The sequence below is a fragment of the Lonchura striata genome, chromosome 8, assembly GCF_046129695.1.
Source record: "Lonchura striata isolate bLonStr1 chromosome 8, bLonStr1.mat, whole genome shotgun sequence".
NCBI lineage: Eukaryota > Metazoa > Chordata > Aves > Passeriformes > Estrildidae > Lonchura > Lonchura striata.
In genome coordinates, this window is record NC_134610.1 from 28,762,948 (window position 1) to 28,784,369 (window position 21,422).

Consider the following 21,422-nt stretch of genomic DNA (forward strand, 5'->3'; position numbering starts at 1 on the left):
AATTGGCAGAAAATGCTTAGAGTTGCTCTAGCAATGCTCTTGGTAATAAGGAAGGGGTCAGCTCTTACTACACTGAGCACACCACAAAGCGATTTGCTGTCATACAAAACACCCACTGTATCTGCTCTACAGCAATCTCTGAGCAGCTAACAAGACAGCAGATGTGTCACTAGAGGAGATTTATCTATAAGAAGTTAATTATTTTAATCACTCTGCAACTGTTAAGAAAGATTACCAGCAATGCATTGTTCCCAACAGTTATTAACATCTATGTGAATGCAGTTATTTTCAGGCTTTATTTCTAATGATGCTAATATGCACCTATGCACTAATCAATACTCGCATTACCAATACGTTGATTTTCAAAATACAGACATTATATCCAAGATTTTTTAGATTTTTAATATTTTAATGCAACTAAACATTAACAGTTCCATTATAATTTATGAAAGATAGCAGTGGCAAATGTGTATTTGAAAAGTACACTCAGTTATGAAATAACAACAATGGATTCTACCCTTAAAGTAACTGCTTTAAAAGCAGTAAAAATATTTTAACTTAGAACTATGGTGATAAGAAGTCTACTCAAGTTTTACTCAAGGTATACACAAAAAAAATTAAAACTGGCAACAGATTTTCATGGAACACTCCTCATGTGCTTAGAGAGAAACAGTCAGAAAGGGAAGTATCAGAAATGACAATTTAAATGCTCTTGTACTTGCTTATACCTATTTTTTAAGTTCACCAAAAATTATGCATGTCAATTCTACAGACTTGTGTCACTGCTAAAATATAAAAATAGTAAGACCTAAAATCTTATTTTCCAGTGAATGAGCTGTGATGATATTGTTGTTCTCTACTCCAGAATTAATATGTACAGATCAAATTTATTAAGAAATTTAGTGCCAAAGTACCTGCAACTTTCCAACTTTGAGATAAATACATGGACCACCTCAGTCCAACTAAGAAAAAAAGACACCCACCTGATGCACCTGTTTTATCTTTATTCTCAATTGATGCATTTTTATTTCTTGTAAAATCTTCCAGCTCATCATAATGTACAATACAAAGCCTCCTCTCAATCTGGTAGAGCAAAGCAGGACATATGTACACAAAGAGCTCAGGAGATATTAGGGAGCTGGCTTCCAGACCATAGTACCGTAGCAGCTGTGTAGCATTTAAGCACTGCAAAACAAATTGTACAAACAAATTAAATAGAAAAGTATGTTTTTCCACGTATGGAAAATGCAGGATATTATTTGAGAACACAAACAAAGCAGAAACGTTGGTTCAAATGTTCCATCAGTGCTAAAACATGTCTTAAACTGATCTAAGTGGTTTATGAGAGAAAGAAATAGGAAAACTATCTGCACCACACACTTGAGTCTCCCAACACCTATGTAACATTTGATAAATGTTAATGAAAAGCAGTTTCCATATTCTTTACACAGTACAATGAAGAAAAAGCAACAGGGAAGAGTGGAAAAATGTAAATCCAAAATAGATTTTTCAACACTTCACTTTTCAACACTTTTAACCTACCAACCTTCTGTGTTTTGAGTTTCACTTTTTAATATGGTTTGAGACCTTGAACTCAGTACTCCCTCCATCCTTCTAGTTTAAAGTTATTACTTTACAAGGTCCTGCATTTGTAGTTAACTGTAAGGGGAAGGGATTTATGGTGCTGGCAGCAATAATGGCTGCAGAAGGACAAAACAGAAGAGCTTCCACTGAAGCCCAGTACTACTGAAGCTACACCTGCAATTGCTTCTTAATCTCTTAGGAGAAAGATATCAGAAGGGCGCTGAAGTGATGCAGGTATTTCAGGAAAGTGTCTTTGCATTTTCAAAAATGTTAACAATCTCAGATTCACAAAGAGTGTGTGTGGTGGCAGTAAGCAGGGTATCTCAGAAAGCTTTACGGATCAAATTCATACACTATTACACTACAGTCCCAAACATGCCTGTTATTTGTGGGTATGCACCTTCAGTTATTAAGTGACAGCACAGAAAGTCAACTAACCCGCTCTCCATTTCATACTCACCTCTTCATGCTTGTGTTCATCGTCACTATGATCCTTGTGGCCACGCGCTGCAGGAAGAGCGTGTTTCCTCACACTGATCTGCTTGTGCGAGGCCTCTCGCTTGCTGGTGTGGCGGTGCCCGGTGGCACTGCCCAAACTGCCGTCCTGGTGCCCGTGGCCGGCAGAGCGGTCGCCGCTGTGATCGTGGTGGTGCACGTGCAAGTGAGAGGCATCATGGACATGGTCGTGTTTGTGAACACGGTTGTGCTCGTACTGATCGCCGGGATCGTGCTCCGGGGCATAATCCCACGTGGCATCTCCCGACGTCTCACTGATCTTCTTCTGCTTCTTCTTCTGTTTGCGCTGTTTCCGTTCCGGCTGGTCCTGAGTGGTGTTGGTCTCCGTGGAAGGCTCGTGGCTCTGCTCCGCGTGCTCGCCGTGGCTGACGGACTCGTTGCGCGAGTGGCGCGTGCCGTTGTGCTCGTGCCGGTGCGGGCGCGAGTGGTGGTGGTGGTGGTGGCGGCGGCTTTGGTTATGAACGTGTCTGCTGTCCTCCTTCACCGAGGGCACTGCCGTGTCTCTCTCAGTGTCACATTTATGATTTCTCTTTGCAGATGCACCAACCGTGGTCTGGTTTTCTGAATCTGAGTGGCTGTGAGCATGGTTATGAGGATGAAAATGCTTTCCTTCCTGTACTTCCAAAGCATACAAGTGAGAAACATGATCATGGCCAATATCATCGTGATTTATCATCACTATTTTTACCTCTCCCAAACCAAGGCTTATTAACAGTTTTTCCAGGCCAAAAAAAGATAATCTTCCATTTTCACCATAGCGATCAAAAATCTTTTCAATGTAGTATTTTTGTTCATTTTCTGCTTCCAACGTTGAAAATTTACTGGGCATAGATTCTGTTCCTCCATTCTGGAAGTATGATTCATTTGAGATCTGATAGTCATTATGGTCGTGTACACGATCCTTTTTGGGACCATTGTTGTGTCCATCTCCATGGCAATGATTGCACTGATGAAAAATAAATGTCAGCAAACAAATGATGCAAAATTTTGTGTGCATGTGTACCTTCATCTCTGTTTCCTACAAGAAACACAAAGGGAAGCACTTAGCTGTACAGCAATCTCAATGTCAATTTATACTGAGTATCAGTTTGGTACTTATGCCAACCAAATCACTCACAAAGCTTTTTAGATACTGGCAATAAAAGAATAGCAATTGTAATACTTTTACTGCAGAAATTGTATTAATGTAATTTTCTTATCCGACAGTAAAATAGACTGTGTATTGTAGAGACGTGGTTTTATAAACCACACTTACAGTAGGTGATAAGAAAAAGATTAACAACATTTACAATCAGTCATATCAGAATATTTTTGCTCGTATTTTCAGAGGCATCTATACTTATGATAACCTATAATATTGAAAATCTTGATAAAACACAAGCTACAAAGAAAATGAAGATTATTTTAAAATAGCAATGCTGTATTTTCCTGTTCACAGGAGTGACAGGCAGGTAATAACAGCTGAAAACCCACGCACCATTTGTTCTCTTTTGTGCTGTTAACGTGCCTCCACTAAACACACACTGCACAATTCCCTATTTTGAAATTGCCCATTATCAATGTACAAATAAGTTGTCATTAACTAACTTCAATATCTTGCTTAGATGTCCATATTTTTAGTACTTTTCACTTACATTGGTTTACTAACTCAAAGATCTATGTGGACATCCATTAAAAGTAGGGTTATAATGGAAAACATCTGCTTATGCAACTCAAAAAATACTGTTAATGCTGACAACTGTTGAGCTGAAAGCAGTTAGGTGCTGATTTTTAGAAATTATATCATTGAGACAATGTGGTTTTTCAATTTAGTGTTACATGTAAAAAACTTACAATTCAACAGGTTATGAAGGAGACACTGCAAAAGCTTATCTTTTGTTCAGAATTGAAAACAAGTCACCATTTCACACTGCAGCAAATGGTGTAAGGGGATGTAAAGGGACAGGACACAGGCCAGCTGTGCTTTAAGCTCTTACCACTGCCAGTGGTTTTATTTCCCCATGTCCTGATGTTTATTTCCTGATATTTATTCCTTGACTTGAGCTGCCACTGGCCCTACATTCCCAGGTACGAGTGACCTGCTCAGCAGATCCTAAAGTGGCACTGACTCTCACATGAGACAGGAGAAATTTGGCTGTCCTTCCCAAGTCCCCCACAGCTGCTCACTAAAATGTGCTTTGTGAAACGAGCCAGGAAACTGCTCTGCAGCAAACCATGAACATTTGAAGTCCATCTTATTTTCCCAAAATATTTATTAGAAGCTCCTATACTTGTAACAGGTTGGCAGAGAAAAAGAAGGAGCGGCCTTCTAAGGACTTTATAAGGCAAATAAATGTGTCAACGCAGAAGACTGGGGAAAAACCTTTCTCCTGTTAACATCTACAAATCCAAAATATGAAAATTCACTTTCCATTGGAGCGTCAAAAACTTACCATTTTTTAAAAAAAATCAAAACTCTCTTTTGCAATGCTGTCCCACTTAAAAATATAAGCCCAGAGGAGTATTTGTCAAATGGAGGCATCTGCATCAAAATTGATTCCATGGACATCAGATAGGTCAATGGCTACTCACTGTACATTAGTGGTTTGTTTTTATAAACAGCTGTTCCATCATCAGTCTGGAATAACCATAGTTTATCTCCAGTTCAGTCCCCTACATTCCAGTTACTGATTTCAGCGCTGTGATAAACTTTTTCAAGTAGATCAGTATGGTGAAGTTCATCCCCAGAATTTACTGAAATATTCTTTTCATATATTTATATATATATAAAGTAATACTATTTTTGTAGGTAAGTCACCTTTTCTCCCCCTTTGCCACATAATAGTAATACAATCAGAACAAGCAAAGTTAAATTATTCTCATTTAAACAAGCATGATCCAGACTAAAATATCTCTACCAGGAAATTCATGACTAAAGCATGCTCATAATCCTTTTCACAACCTCATGATCTTTTCCATGTGACTGTCTCATACAATACTACTAATACATTACTTGGAAACTTTAGTCATGCATCCCTAATTGTGGTGTTTAGCTTTGAATGGTACCTTTTCTCCATGCCCTAGTGGTTAATATAGTTTGTAACCTATGACTGTGATTCATTGCTGAAAAACAAGAGCTGAGCAGTCTTAGACCAATTTCAAAATCAATTACTTGTCTGTTTTCAGTTAAAACAGTAATAACCTTAGCACAGTATTTTGATCTTCTGTTGTATAGTATTCCGTATCTTCCACTGCAAATCTTGTTACAGAACAGATACTTAAAAACAAATGTACCCATAATAAAAAGTTTCCAAAAGAACAACCAGAAATAATTAATTATTGCTTTCTTTTTAATGAGCTTGATTATTCTCCAGGCAACTGTCAATACACGTCATGTTTAACCTGTCAGGCAGTACTCATGTGTATAATACTGGAAAGCTGAAGTCCAAGTTCTATACACTTCAGTGGCACTAAATTGTATATAGTTAATGTCATTAAAGGGCTCTCAAATCCCCTCAAGAGAATATGCAAGGGCAGCCGGAGGACAAGGCTATACCAAAGTTGGAAAAGATGCTGCCTGTTACTGCTGTCAGCCTTTGCCTAACTCTGTTCACTCTGATTCCCTGCTGCCTGCCCTCCCCAGCTCCTGAGGGGCAGGAACGCGATCCCAGGCAGACAGGAGAAAACAGCTTCCAGCTGTGGTCACTGAAAAACTGCAGCACCTGGAAAGGGCAGCACTGAACTAACAGCACCTGCTGCACCTCCCTGAGCTGCAACAGGAACAAGCAGGGTCCCTCCTGACACCTCAGGCAGCGGGACAAGCCCACCCCAAGCCAAGCTCCACAACTGGAACGTGTACATTTGCAGGGGGGCAAAGATCAAGGGTGTCCCACCAGAGGCCATTTCAGAAAGGCACACGATGCTACCCAGGGCACCCCATCCCCTCCCCACACAGCAGTGCAAGAGATCATTCCCAGCAAACGGAGAACTGATTGAACTTACACACACACACAGAGGCTTCAAGTGAAAGCACCTGGGCAGTCCCCGAGCACAGCTGCCTTCTCTGCATGGAAATCTCAGCACATCTCCATGCAAACCACTGTCTGCCTAGGGTGTTTCAGCTACTTAAGCAAAGGCACCTGTGATTAGAGTTGGGTTTGGTTTTGTTTCTTTTAAAAATCTTTTTTTATTCAATTTCCCTTGGATTCTGAAATCTATCCACAGTGCTTAACAATCTATTTCAACTGCTCACTTTATGCCTTAAAGCCTGGAATATCATTTGTGGGGACCTCTTTCTTTATCACCAACTGTTTCACTGAGACTAGAAAACTAGTTCAAGAGTTAGGCTTTACTTTCAAACAAACTTGGATTCAAATAATGTAGTTATACAAAACTCAAACTCAAATGAAAGCCACATCTGTTATTCCAGCGTTTGCAGCCCACGTAGCACAGCATTTTTTCTGTGTACAATGCTGACAAGAACATTTTAAGTGCCCAACTTTCTTCCCCCAACCCTTTCTGTTGTCTCCTCCCAACAATTTTAATAACCTGAAATATTTGTAATACAAATGCACTGATTTCTTCCCACGCTCCTTCCCAAGTAATTTCAGTTTCGCTCCCTTGTTTAACTTTCTTATCCTTGTTTTCTCTGAAGAATGTTCTGCTCATCTGTGAAAAACATCTTTGACTCCTCTAAGTTACGCAGCTTGAATGCCAGAGAGAGTAAAGTGTCTTAGCAAGATTTCATGGGTAGCTACGAGTTCCACACCAAACACATGTTCCAGCTAAGGCAAGAGAGAACCCAGAGAGACAAGAGGTGCTAAAAGTAAGGACAAAGCAATATTCTTACCAAACTAAGGCAGTCTCGCTGTGAGGCAGTGCAAGTCCAGCACTTGTGTAATTCATTTCTATTAGGAACGTCTCAGAGTAACAGTTCCATGAGAAATTCCAATTTCTTAAAAAGAAATATTTCTTGAAATAATTATTGACTACATAAAGACAAGTACTAAAAATGTAACTGCTTTTCTATACTGCGGGTATTCACTCCAATGTACGTGCAGGGGAGATGTATGCAGCTTCCCCCAATCCTAAACTGTGCAATACTTCATACAAATATTCAGTTAAAAAAAAAGGTTGTAATCTGAAAACCCAAATTAACCTACTCTACATTTTTAAAATTTCACATTTTTAGCAAATACTAGAATACAAAATCCTATTAACTAGCACACATTTTTAAGATTTTTAAAAAAAGTTAATGTAAAATTAATATATTGTTGTTACTGAAAGACATTTTAAGAAAGCCATAAACACATTTTAACTAAATAAGAACTTGTTTTTGTTTTATCAGTCTTAAGCCGACATTAGCTTCTGCTAATGGAAACAGGAAAACATGCTACAGATCAATAAAGCTAAAATTAACCATTTCTAACTTTAGCTCTCACCCATCTCCTGTATTTTCTTCCTTATTCAATTTCAGTGAAACAGGTTTGTGGATTTCAGTGAAACAGGTCTGTGGATTTCAGTGAACCTCATTCATTTGAAAACCTATAGCCCAGGAGGAGGGGCACTTTGTAAGAACAGGCCATTAACTAATTGATCCAAGCCCTGTTTGCCAAGTTAATACCAGATAAGACTTACAGAGTACAGAAAGCATTTATGCATAACTGAGTACACCATGAATACTTCCTAAAAATTGAACTGTGAAGTATTTGAAAAGCCAAGTCCCAAGCATAATAAAATGATCTTGAACTAATACAGTAGCAATCTACCAGCTCAGTTATCCAGAAAGGAACATTTATTCTAAACATAAAAAAATTGGAGAGCCTTCTTCAAAGGGTCAGTTATTTGTAAGAAATTGCTGAGTATGGGATTCTTCTCAGAGCTCAAGATAATATAAAAACTTCAGAACACTTGGAAGCTCTGTAAGTACTAGTTCTGCTCACCAAGAATTAATTTGCAGTCTTTCATATATAAATTGGATGTAGTCCATGAAACACCTATTACTGCACAGAATTTACAACAAGCCAACTTGCTTTTGTGCCAATATTCTGTATTGAATACACTGTTCCATTAGATCCTATTAAGATACCCACCAGCCCTTTTAAGATTGAAATATTTGGAAAGATAAACTAGTTACAGCTGCATTTTAATATTTAATTTTTCCTCTGAAAGTAAGCAAATTGTTTTGGTTATGACCAAAGCTGAAGTTCAACAAATATTTTAAGATGGTCTTGCACTTAAAGCAGCAGTGCTGCCCTCCCCCACTGCTTCACTCTCTTGTTCCCATTCCCACAAAACCATTTTTGGACACCAGCACATTTGTTTGCTGATCTGTTCACTGTGCAGCTGTACAACTAGATTCTGCTGAAAAAAAGCCTAGGAAAAGGAAAAAAAGATTATTTTCATAACAGATTACTTTTCCTATCTGGCTCACTGTACAGCTGCACAAACACCACAGTCCACACAAAAAAAGAGCCACCCAGCTTTAGGTGGGAACACCAGTTACTGATCTGGTTGATCTGCAGTCTAACAGAACATTATGATAGAGCACAAATAAAACAACTGGCCACTTCAAAATGCATCCAAATAACACTGAAACTTATTTCCGATTGGAAGTAATTTGAAAATAATTTCTCCAACTTTCCCTGTAGAACAGAATATAACAATATTTCTAATAAAGTGTTAAAATCAGCTGCAATACTTTTATTTTCTTATCATTTAAACCACTATAATTACTTCATCCTCACACTACATTGTAGTACTTGTGGTATGTTAGAGGGCATAAAAGGCATGTCTTTGATGAGTGTTTAATACTCATTATAATAAATTTCTCTTCATCACTGCTACAATCGAAAAAGGAATTATGCATGCCTACTGCTAAGCCAATGACTTATCTTACTTGAAAAAAACAGAAAAATAAATTCAGAAAAGCTGTAAATTATGGAAGACCACTCAAACATGAGACTAAAGCATACATGTGCTGTGCCAAATTAGTGCCCGCTTGTGAAGGACATTTCTAAAATGAAGAGGTTTCAAATTACATACCATTGAATCAAATCTGTATTTTTAAATAAGGGATTTAGTTAATGAACCAACATCAGAGACTTTTATAAGTTGCTCTGCCAACATGTCACTCAAATTCTTTTTAGCAAAGCTATTCAGTAGCTTTGCTAAGAGAACAAACCAGAAGAACTGCTACTCTTAGCAGTTAGCTACTGAAACCAGTGACACCTTGAATTAAGTGAGCTCCCAAATGTGTCTTTGTTCAGTAATTGTGGGAGACAAAGGAGTTTGTTAAGACACTTTAGCAGATTCAGAAGTAACACTTAACCTGTCTGACATAGGACACAGAACAATTGTACATATTTGAACAGGTAAATCCACCAACGAAATATCCAGCTGAACCAATTAGTGCCATTTTCACCATATTCCAGGTGAGCCCTCAAAAGAATTCATGCCATTTCCCTGCCATCATTTATTTTAGCCAGGATTATTCTAAATTATCTACCTGGCTACTCATTGCAGGTTTGTGTGGTGATGGAGGCAACCATTCAAACTGATACAAATACTGACAGGCTTTAAAAATCACCCACCATGAACAAGAAACCTTTCTTAGCAAGGCATTAACTCGGAAGGGACACAAGTTTAAGGTGAAATAATGAAAATGTAGTCTTTAATACCCAATATTACTCTTAGTGCAAGATTTGAGACAGAAGAGGGGCAAAGAAGCACAATATTACTGGCAATACATGAGGCAGAAATGTTAAGGGTCTGGCATTGCTTATTGTCAAGGGAAGTAAAATTGAAGCAAAGTGTAACTGCATGTCCAGAAAAAAAAAACCAAAAACAAAACTGCAGAGTGTGTGAGGCATCATTTTGGCATTTTACACTTATTCAATCACTGCTTGATTGAATACAAGGAAATCCTGTATGACACTTTTCATAGGCTATAGGCAAAACTTAGCAAAATATGTGGGGGTTTCCCATTGTTGATATACATTCCTTTTATGTGTAGAACAATGTACTCCTCTAGGTGTTTCACTTTGAGAATATTTTCTTTAGAAAATATAATTAATCCTTTGTATTTGCCAATTTACTGTTAAAAATTAAGCTACAGTAATGGAGAAAATTCCAGTAAATTAGTTTATTTATGGAAATTCTCGGGATTTTCCAGAACTAAGTGGCAATTTGCCTTTTTCAACTTTATTTCTGTTTTAAGAACTCGACAATAGTACAATACACGGCAAAGTATTGTCTTCAAAGACTGGGAAAGTATTATACGTCACTCAGCATAACTGTTTACTGCCATCAGTTTGAATGACAAAGCTTAACACAAGGGAAACAGTAATAGTTTGTAATACTTGCTGCATTGTTATTACAGCATCTCATCTTCATCTGTTCTTTTAGGAGTCAGCATTAACCCCTCACATTCCTGTCCCTACTGCTGAACATACATAGTTAGCAAAACCCAGTGTAAGAATTTTTGCCTACAATGCTACACCCTTTACAAAACTCAGTCTCTTTATCTGGAGTACAAAGACAGCAACTCAGTGAAAAAATAACTAGTTATGGGCATATTACAATGAAAAGCAAAATTTTGTATATACATCCTGCTGCAGCTACTGAGTATTTATTTACTGAATGTTTGGTCTGGGAGCAAGTGGACCCTGTTAATATAATGCAATGCCTCTGCTGGACAATTGCCTCAAAGCAGAGTTCAGAACAGCAAGGATGGAAATCTATCCTGTTTATGTATTGTAGCAGACATCAAATAAATAGGAATATTTTATATTTAGCATAAAAACTTAGTATTGCAAGGTGACCACATTATTTGGACTGCAGCCAAGTAGCATTTCTTAAGTTTTAATGTTTGTTAATACAATCTGAAACTGTACTTTTTGGCTGAGATACTGTCTTCTAGAGATGGATGTTCAGGTCAGCACAAAAAAATGCTGCTATATTCTGCAGACAGCACCAGACAATATATATGGCCTATATGATACTATTTGCATATTATGGAATGGAAGTGGTTATCAGGGTAGTGGAGCCCTGGTGGAAAGAGGCCTTCCTTGACAGGAATGGTTACACAAATTGCAGAGCCCGAGCAGTAATGCAACCATCATGTGAAACAGAGAGTGCAATCTCCCAATTGACAGTGAAGCAGCTTTTCTGGACTGCTCTGTCCAAGATATGAATGAAGCAGGACTGAAAAGGAGCCCTGGCTCACTGCTCCCCCTTGCAGGAACACTCACTTGGGGCATTACTAGTTATTCTGCAGGAGGAATTGAACTCAACTGCCAGCTGTACAAATGACATGTGGCCATCCAAAACAATATTAAATGGAATTCAGTGCTACTTGTGTGCTATTTAAGATGCAAATCAATATTAACAAAGATATTACTCAAGAAGAAACTCATAAAAATAATCATGTTGAACAATGTCTACTGAGACTACCTTCAGATTACATACATTTTTCCTTTATTTTTCTTTGATGTTCCAATCTCAGTATGGCTGCATGCTATTATCAGCAATTAACTTGGTAAAAGAGTAAGTATTTATAGCTATCAAATCACCAGGTGTAAATAATTTATCGTTTATGGTTATCTTTGAGAATTAAAGGTAATATTTTTGTCCAGTAATAATCATTACCCTAAGGACCTATGTATGAATGTAGTGCAAGTCAGGTAATCTAGAGATCTGCATCTTTATGTATGATTTGCATGACAACCCCTGCCTGGAATTCATGCTGGATTATAGTGGTCTTTACTAGAAGCTGAGATTGGTAACTATTTCAAAAGCATTTATAATCTACATGCAGAAACACTCTGTTTATTGTACTAACAATTTTATGCAAGTTCTGCATAAAACTTCTTTCATATATTCTTAACCTGAAGAGCATTTTATCTCACATATGCATTTTATATTATCTAATCAACCACAATGTAGATGTGTCTGACTTTCAGGCATGATCAGTTATACAGCAACTTCCAGTATTATGAAGACTTTCTCCCAAAGCTAGATTGGTTTAGCTACCTCAGTGACTTCAGAACTGTGTATTTATGACTTCAGATATTATTCACTTATTCAGAACTGTGCTTATCACTTATGCACCAAATTGAATGCTCATACAATTTTCTGTGCCTCTTAACAGTCCAGAAACTCCCTCTGGAGTTTTAAGTCCTCTGTTAATATTCCACATTTTATATAGACATACTACTTTGTCCAATACTGGCTTGTGACTGTCAACACAGAAAAAAAGAGGGTCAGGTTTCTCTCACAAACTTCATGAGGCTACAGAGGTGACAGTCAGATGAGAATTAAGCTCCTGGGTCACTGAGAGAGAAAGGACAACAGCTGAGTCATTCCTCCTCTGCAGCAATGGAAAAAGCAGCCAGGAAGTGGAAAGAGAGATGAGGCAGCACAATGTGATAGGAGAACATTTCCACTCTAATGAATCATGTCCCCCAGCATGGGTACAACACCCTCCATGTAATTCCAACAACCCCTTCTTCTCAGAAGCTTTTGAGACTGACATCAGCAAACCATAATCTTCCAAGTCTTTTATGCTGCTTTCCAGCTTTCTGGGTATTAAAACCTGTACAGACTTTGCACTATCACAAGAGGTAACAAAAGTGACTTCAAACAATTATTCTTTAACTTCTTTAATCCTTGGATTTTTATTGCATCCAAAAAGCCTGAAGCAATGGCACTGACTCAAGAGCACTAAAAGACTGTGAACAGGGGGACTGACACAGCACATACCTTTCTCTCCTTTAGGAAGTTACACCATGGCAGGACGTGGTTTCCAGCATTTCAATCAGTTTTTGAAATTTAGAAAAAAAAAGGTGTTATTAGCTTTGCCTAATTGGTACATATTTCTTTACCAGACCTTATTAGGTGTATTTCAAGTAATAGCTGTAATTAAAGAATGACGTAAGAGCAGTCTTAATTCTTTCTGCATTAAGTGTTACTTCAGGCCTTTATCAGTAAGATAAAGTTACTAGTTTCATTTAAGGTAACCAATGGCCCACCCCCAAAGATAATACTTTTTAGATGATAAAATTGTTTTAAATAATTGCTATCTAAATTAAGTTGGACTCCCACAGTAAATCAGGAAGTTATACAGGTTTTCTTCAGATTGGAATAGAAATTGCTTCCCGAAAGGCATAAATTCTCAGTATTCAAGGAATTCACCCTGCACCTAAAGCTCAACCCTGTGAAAAGCATACCTGCCCAAGGAACCAAACTGCCATTAAACTTTCCTTCTCTGAAACTTCTAGTGACATTTTAAAATATGTTACAAAAACTTAAGATACAGTTGACAATTCTGAAAGCATCCTAAAAAATAATATGCTATGAAATACCAAGTGTTCTGACATCGTTGATCATCAAACCGAGAAGAAAATGGAATGAGGTTTTCTCATTCTGGTATCATTTTCATTGCTGACACACGCAGTTATGTCTGTCCATCAGTTTGTACAGATGCCACCATCCTTCCACCAAGTTTCACTACAGTAAAGGACCAAATTTTAGCTTACAGAAAAACTTTAATGGAGTTTGGCTTTTAAGTAGCTTTTGTAATTTTAATCAGCAATTCCATCTGATGAAAACACATAAACGTTCTCAAATTGATTTACTTTATCACTGATTTATCAAGTGCCTATCACACATTCAAAACAAACTTCCACTTCTGTAAAAACTGTAACAGAGACAGGAATGCGTCTTTACAATAGGCACAGCCATGATCAAATGACATTGAAGCTAGACAGCAAAGGCAAACAAGTCCAAACACACTTCCTTTAGGACTTTATACAAGCTTGAAGTCCATTCGTTCTGGGCACTACTTAAAAAGTCTCTTCAGACTTGAATCAGCCATTGCTTTGCAGAAAATGTATTAAGAATAGAAACAGTAAATTACAATTGCTTGACTTACTTAGTGAAGACCAGGAAGGAAACCTACGCCAGGTTGGATATATTAATTTTGCCATGTATATTTTTTTTTTTTTCCTCAGTTGTGCAAGTCAAAGAAATAATGGTCAGTATGTGCTTTTTCAAATCAAGTAACCTTTCTAGAACATGTCTGAAATACCCTGATGATACAATTTAATTATTTTCTTGCAATGGGAAAAACATCCATTAAGACAGAGCCTGTGAGCATATCTCAATAACTTTACAGCTCTGCTGTAATTGCACATTTTATGACTGACTGGATATAAGCTGCAAACTTAATACCCAGGTTTTACGTAAGCCAACCTGGAAAGCACAAAGACCTACACAGATATTAACTGAAACAAAGCTCATATTTTTTGAGATTTTTTTAATGTAGCCAGAATCTCCAGTCATATTACATATTCCAGATAGGTTAGTGCATAATCCCTCTAGAGCCACCCATGGACACTAACGCAATGCCAATATGGAACTGCCACAATTAATCTCATCAAACACACACAACTAATTCACAGTCTGTCTATCTATCTGGACTCTATTCTCCTTTAGAAATAGATTGCAAGGCTGCATACTTTTTTACTCTAAAGTGCAAGTTAAAAGAAGTCTAAAATAAAAATGCTGCAAGACACCACCACTAATTTTACTTTAACCATTAATTTAGCACAAGAATTTAGCTGGTAAAGTATAATGACACTGGTCAATGTTCTTGAGGACCAGAGTTTTTTTCAGTTATTGTCTTATATTACCATGCCAGACTATTAGCCTACAGAGTAACCATTGGTTCCTCACTTTGGAGCTGCATAGTGTGCCTCAGTCCAAATTCCTATTTCCCTGCACATCTGAAGCAAAGCACATTATTCAGCCAAGGAAATCAAGAGTGCATTCTCTGTTAAAGTCCAATTAAAAAAACCTCATATGATACCTTTTTAAATATAGAAAGTCTACTATTTTTATGTCACTGTGTCAGTTACTACTATCCAAAGGGATACAAGAACATACCCACTGGAACATGCCAGGAATTACTTTTGTTAATTAGATGACAACTGCTTCCGCTCGTCTGAAAACTAACCAGGTCTTCCAGTGTGCATTTCTCAGTTCTGTATCAGGCTCGAGGTTATCACAGGCTCCCTTGGTGCTATGGTACAAGATCCTACCTTAATAGAAAAAAACACATTATGATTGCTACTTACACACATACAGCGTTAGGAGTGCTAGAAACCAGAAGTATTTTTACTCGGACAACTCTTGTTCAGCGAGTTTTAACAACTAGAAGGCATGAACACTTCTACAAAGAGGCCCAAAAACGACAAAGATAGCTAGAGATTTTAAAGAGCAATTTTATTCCGCAGTTTCAAAGTTAAGTGTGTACTCCCAAAGGGTGCAGCATAAGCAGCAGAGACGGCTGAGAAAAGGACATCAGTGGGTTTCACTCGTCACTTCTGTGTCTGTACAGTTCAGCGACAATGCCTCCCGACCCTACCCTTATGTAGGGTTACGTGCAGGTTACAGCCCGAGTGATTTTCCCGCAGCTGCTAGCGCTAAATCCCAACCATAAACCCTGCAAAACTGAATCGCCTGGCCTGTTCACCCTCCACGGTCCGGGTACCGCCCGCAGATGCCGCCAAGTGCTGGGGGCTCCGCAGGGACCCGCGCGGCCGCTCCCTGCCCGCAGCGCCCACGCCGGGCGGGCAGGGCCGGCTCCCGCCGCCCGCACCCGCGGCCTCCACGTGGCCGCACCGGGAGCGGGCTCGGCGGGGCCGGGCGCGCCCGAAGCCGCGCTCCCGGCAGGAACGCTGCCAGAGGGAAGCGGGGCGCGGGCACCGGGCAGCTCCGCGCGGCTGGAACCCGCCGCGCCCCCGACCCCCGCCGCGCCCCTTTCTCTCTCCGCCCGAGCAGCCACGGCGGCCGCGGCGCCGCCGCCGCGTCCCGAGCCCCGGTTCGGGCGCGGGGGCGATTTACCTGCCGCATGGTCGCCTCCGAGCAGGGGAAGAAAGGGGTGGGGGCTGCGCGGGGCCGCGGCGGCGCCTGGCGCCGCGCGCCTCAGGGGGAGCCCGGGCGCGGCCCCCCGCCCGCCGCCCCCCGGCCCCCCGCGCGCACCCCGCGGCCTCGCGCCCCGCCGCCACGTGATGAGGCGGCCGCGCCGCCGCGCGCCCCTGTCGCCGCTCCGCATCGCGGGCGAGCCGCTGTCCGCTGCCGCCGCTCCGTCCCCGCCGCGGCTCCTCGCCCGCACCGCCGCCCCCCCGCCCCGGCGCGGCCCGGGCCGGCCGCCACCCGCTCCGCGGCGCCGGGCGGCTGTGGGGGAGGGCATGTAAACAAATGGGGTTTTATAGCTACCTCACTCGAGTGCCGTGTGCATCTCCCTCTCCGCTCGGTACCAAACCGCCGCGGCGCCTCCTCCTCCTCCTCCCGCCGCTCCGCCGGCGCTATTCACAGACCCGGCTACGCCGCGCTCGCCCTGCACACGCGGCCCCGCAGCCCGCGCTGCCCAATGCGCAGCCATTTCCTCCAGCGCTACGAAAGTGGCGTAGCGGCCCTGCCCGCCCGCCCCTCGCTGCGGCGGCTCCGCGCACGGCCCGGCCATGGCAGCGCCGCGGGCAGCGCCCCGGCCGAGGGAGCCCGGCCGGGCGGCTCGGGGGCAGCCGGGCCGCGGGGCCGGGGCCGAGCTGCCGCTTCCGCAGCCGCCTGAGGAGAGGACCGGTCAGCGACAGCGGGGCGTTCGTACCTTCCTGTCGGGGTGCCTTTGGAGGCCGAGGTGGGCACAACCCCCGTTTATTTAACTCACGAACTCCTGTCTGGCTCGCTCATGCCACCGGAGCCTCCCCAGGCAATAAACGTCTCCCATGCCGAGGTGGAGCCCCTCGTCACGACACGCTTCATTCCTAGACAACAACTACAGAGCTAAATAAAGCCCCCAAACCAAACCTCAGGTAAATCAAAACCCTCACTAGCTCAACGCCGAGGATCAGGGGACATTTTGGTTTATAGCATAAGACCTACAAGATAGTGGAGTCTTTCACAACAAATCATATTTTAAAATAGACTAGTGTGCTTTGTAATGGTTATTTATAGAAAGCACGTTCAAAGACTGAAGCACAGTTACAGGAACATTTCAGATAAGTTTTAGGCTGTTTCATTTTTCTCTTGGAGAAATTTGCATACAATTTTCACAACACTTTCCTCCAAAAAATAACTAGTGTTCCCATTGCAGGCTTCAATGTGGAAGAAGCCTGCACTGTATCTGGAATGTATCTAGAAGCAAACCTACGTTCCCTCTATTTGTTAAAGATGCACACATTTTGCTTTTAGATTCTTGTATTACTGAATCGAACTAACCTAATTATCTCTAAAAATGATCCTTTGTTAAACCAGATGATTCACTCTAGCGCTATCTTAAGTCTGGCCTGGCAGAGCCAGTGTCCTGTCCTGTCTTATCCTGAAGTCCAGGGCATACCCATGGTTATCCACCCCAAAAGCCTCCCAAAGTTACATGATTTTTCCTTGGCGATGTGTAAAGGATTACTTCTGTTTGCTTAGCAACCAAAGTGAAAGTTGTTACCTGCAAGAGACCAAAAACCACATAAGCATTAAACTGCTTATGCAAGAGAAAACCAGAGTAAACTTTTCTAGCTGTGAGAAATGTCCATTCTAATGCAGCTACTGTAGCAAATAAAGACATGTAGACCTCTCAAAGGACCTAAGAGCACATCAGCTGTGTGCATTACACTACACTAATTTTTTTCTATGTGATGCTGAATATTTTCTGAACTTTTCTGATTGTTATTTACCCATGAGGTTCATGTCTCAGTGACAGAATTTATAATTTTGTATCTCCTCCAACTTGTTTTTCTCTATTTGGTATTTATTTTTGAGGAAAAAAATTTAACATAATCCCTCCCTCATTTTTTGGCTATATGTCTTACCAAATCCACCACTAGAATATAAACCATACTAGTCCAAAGTCAGTAACTCAGTCAAGTTTTGGGGACTGTTATAAAGTGATTATGAGGTAGTACACCAATCTGTTGCACCAGATCATTTTGTATGTTGATTTGAATGATTTTTACCTTGAAGCAGGTCCCTTATCTCTGAGAATTTTAGCACAGCAAATAAAACACAGATCTGATTATGACAATGGTTATTAGACATTTATCACAATGCCACTGTTGATCACTAGAAGTGACTGATTTGTATTGCTGTTTGCTCTAAAAATAAATTCACGGAGTGGAAAAAGAAATTTAAAAAATAAGTTTTCTTTTTCCATCAGAGTTTATTCAGAGAATTGTACTCACTAATAAATAGAACATATGGGGTTTGTTAGCTTTTCTGAGTAAACTTCAAGTAATGCAAAATCTCCTTAAAAACAAATCAAGAACTCCCAATAAAATGAAATACTGATGCTACACAGCAACTTTCCAGAAACTCACCCAGCCAAGGTGTACCAATAAATAGATCTCTGTTGGAGGGTTCTCCTCCCCTCCAGCTGTTACCCACTCTACAATGTATCTGTTCATTTTAAATCCAGAAGGGACCATTAGCAGGCCTGCCAGCACTCTGCTAACATTTCCTGCTAACAAATGAGTTTCATTTGTAGTTTTGAGTTAGGTTAGAGCCTTCCCAGTCAGTCTGCTCCTGGCTTTCTCCTGATACATTGAAAAGCCTACTTGTATCTAGAATATTTTCCCTGTAGTTGTACATTGTAACTAGCATTTAGGCATCTTCTCCGTAGTTTTAACCATACATTTTAGTGCCAGAACGGCACATCAGCATTTGAGGAAAAGAAAGTAGGACTTTCTATAACATAGGTTCAGAACCCAAACCAAAAATTGTTAGATCAGGTATTTCCCATGAAAAAAAGCTGAGGAGTGTGTTTTCCTGTGAAGCCCGTGGAACAACTTTCTGTGCTGCAGGGAAGCTGGAACAGCAGAACAGGGCAGCCAGCACTGCGAAAGTGCTGAGAGCTTGAGAAAACACAAATGTATGCAACAAATCCAGACTGACTTTTCAAGCTTCAAAAGGAATATGTCTCCATACTTTAAGAACAGAACTGGTTTGGGGTTTTTTTCCCCCTCTCTCACAGGGCACTTCCTTGCTGCGTAGGACTGCAGAGCACACACTCATATTTTGGGCTGAGGAAGGGAATTATATATATATATATATATATATACACACACACACAGATCTCACACACTGATTTTCTGTCCCCCCTTGCAATAACCCAATTACCCAATTGCAGGTGAAGGTAGAAGGTTGACATGTATATGTATACAAAAGAAGTAGTTTGTTTAGACAAAATATTAAAAAAAAAAATAAACAAGCCCAAAAAACCCAACCAAAACCCAAAGCTACTCAGCAATTCTGCACATTAGTTCTTATATCCTGATAGTGCCTCTGACTGTAAACAGAAGTAAGAGTCTTATGAGTATTCCTTGGAGAACTGGAACAGTAACACTGAAAAGTATTTTAACTGGGAGAAATTAATGTAGAAAGCTGGTAGTTGAAGGTGTACACAAGTCTTGTTATATAAGTGGGAGAAAAATGTCGCTACTTGTTGCCAAAATGAACTTGTTGGCAAATTCAGCTTTTTTTTTTTTGGGTTAAAGAGCCCTACTTAATTTTCTTACTTTTGAAGTACTGATGTCTCATGAAAAAGCCAAGGTAATGGCTTGAAACATTAACTTCCTCCTTTTATTTTAAATCATCTTGTCCAGGATTTAATGAGAAATTAAGGCATTTGAATGTTAACGTAGCTGGGTTTGTGACACATATTACGTGCATATTTTGTTTCCTGCTCTTTAAAACATTTTTTCTAGTTTCTGTCCCTGCCTTTCATTCATTCTGGGAGCCTGAAACAAAGTAAGAAATGCCATTTTTTCTGTGACAATGACCAACAAGCATTGTTCAGTTTGCTGGAGAAATTCAGTGGCAGAATTAACTGTGAGGAGAATATGGCTAACGGGGCACAGAGATTGCCAATTCAGACTTGCCAGGCAGAAGGAGTGGAAGAGCTTTGCTGCAGGAAGCTTGCTCACAAGCACACTGACAAGAACTCTGAAGTGAAATATCAGGGAATCATACAGAAATCATAATTTCCTACTCTGTGTTTTAAATATGACCTACTGACAGTTGTCTCTTCTGCTCTGAATTTACTGGTGTATTTTCTCTCTAACCATCTCTGGTTAGTTGTGCTTACAGATTTACTTATACTTTCACTGCTTGGAAGTTTGAGCTGTGCTCATCTCGAGGCACTGAGGTTGGTGCTGAAGCAGCAGAGACTTTGCCTATTGCAAGGACAGAAGGGAAGTGTTTAAGCATCTGGGGGTAGGGATTCTGTGATTAAAGCTTGCAAATAGGAAGTGATGTCCTCTGGGGGATTTCACTGCCTCAGGACTGCTTAGTTTGTTTGCAGTGAATTTAAAACCCAAGTTTATTTTACTCCACGGCCATATATATAAAAATGGTACTTTTAGTAGAAACTATATATGCTTTTTATTCACCCTCCTGCCAGACTGGGTGCTCTCTCTTAAGCCTTTCCTTGGCAAGTTTCTTTAATTAGCTCTAATTGGTTTTAACTGTGTGAATTCCAATGGTAAATCAAAGTAGATCTGGCTAGTTTTGCATGAACTAGTAAGTATAAGTTGAACGTTACTTTAGTTGTAAGATAGGAAATAAGAGGGAAATCCATGTGAGCTTTTTTGTTTTGTTTCTAGAAACCATTCTGATCCTCCTTCTCTTACAATATGTAGATACCCCTCTGTTCAGACAGTATCTAAACATACATGAGCATTTGTATAGGTTTTGAAGCAAAAGTATCAAAATAAATGATACCATCTGCACAATTTTAAATAACGGTATCAGTGTAAGTACCAAGGGAAAGTCAGTTCAAAGAGAAATCTAGGAATTTTTTGTTATTTTTTAACATGCCAAAACAAGACATAGGTTTTAAAGGTCTTTGTTTTAGAAGCTTTTGAATTGGTCTCTTTGTGGGGAAGGGCTGACATTTTTGTTTTGTTTTTAAATATGGGCTGACATTTTTAGAAAAAATATAAGCCCTTTTTCATTGGCTCTAGGCTTAAGGTTACATAAGCATGAAAGGACATAAGCAGAAGGGTGTGATGCTGCAGCAGCAACTGAAGTCTTTGGCGTACTCAAAGTTTGTCTGCAATTTGGGAAACAGCCAATATGACCTTTGGCTAATTTTGCAAGGCTAGCAAACACTGGTATACTTATCCACAGGAAAGCTTGCTGGCAAACTTGACTTTGTTAAATGACTCTCCCTTTGTTTTGATATTTGTTTTAAACATAACTGTCTAGTCCTGCTCTCTAAAGCAGTCGAAAGCCCTTTCATTGGATCTGAGACAGGCAGGATTTGCTGCTTGCAGGTGTGGGATAAAATTTGA

The 21,422-nt window shown here is 40.2% G+C and overlaps 1 protein-coding gene across 8 annotated transcripts in view; it reads right to left on the reverse strand.

Moving 5' to 3' along the window:
• The window catches only part of SLC39A10 (solute carrier family 39 member 10), a 34,420-nt gene extending 17,466 nt beyond the window's left edge, over positions 1-16,954 (reverse strand). Inside the window, exons 1-4 of one of the 8 annotated variants that reach the window (XM_077785143.1) lie at positions 16,748-16,953; positions 15,025-15,179; positions 2,045-3,118; positions 984-1,185 (exon numbers count right to left, since the gene is read on the reverse strand). In XM_077785143.1, the coding sequence (XP_077641269.1) occupies positions 984-1,185; positions 2,045-3,118; positions 15,025-15,036 (1,288 nt within the window). In that variant the 5' untranslated portion in view covers positions 15,037-15,179; positions 16,748-16,953. Of the gene's footprint in view, positions 1-983; positions 1,186-2,044; positions 3,119-12,840; positions 13,878-15,024; positions 15,180-15,984; positions 16,094-16,359; positions 16,569-16,747 lie in introns of those variants that run through there. The other 7 variants (XM_021555461.3, XM_077785144.1, XM_077785142.1 and 4 more) reach the window with 7 other exon arrangements.
• Positions 16,955-21,422: the final 4,468 nt, after the last annotated feature.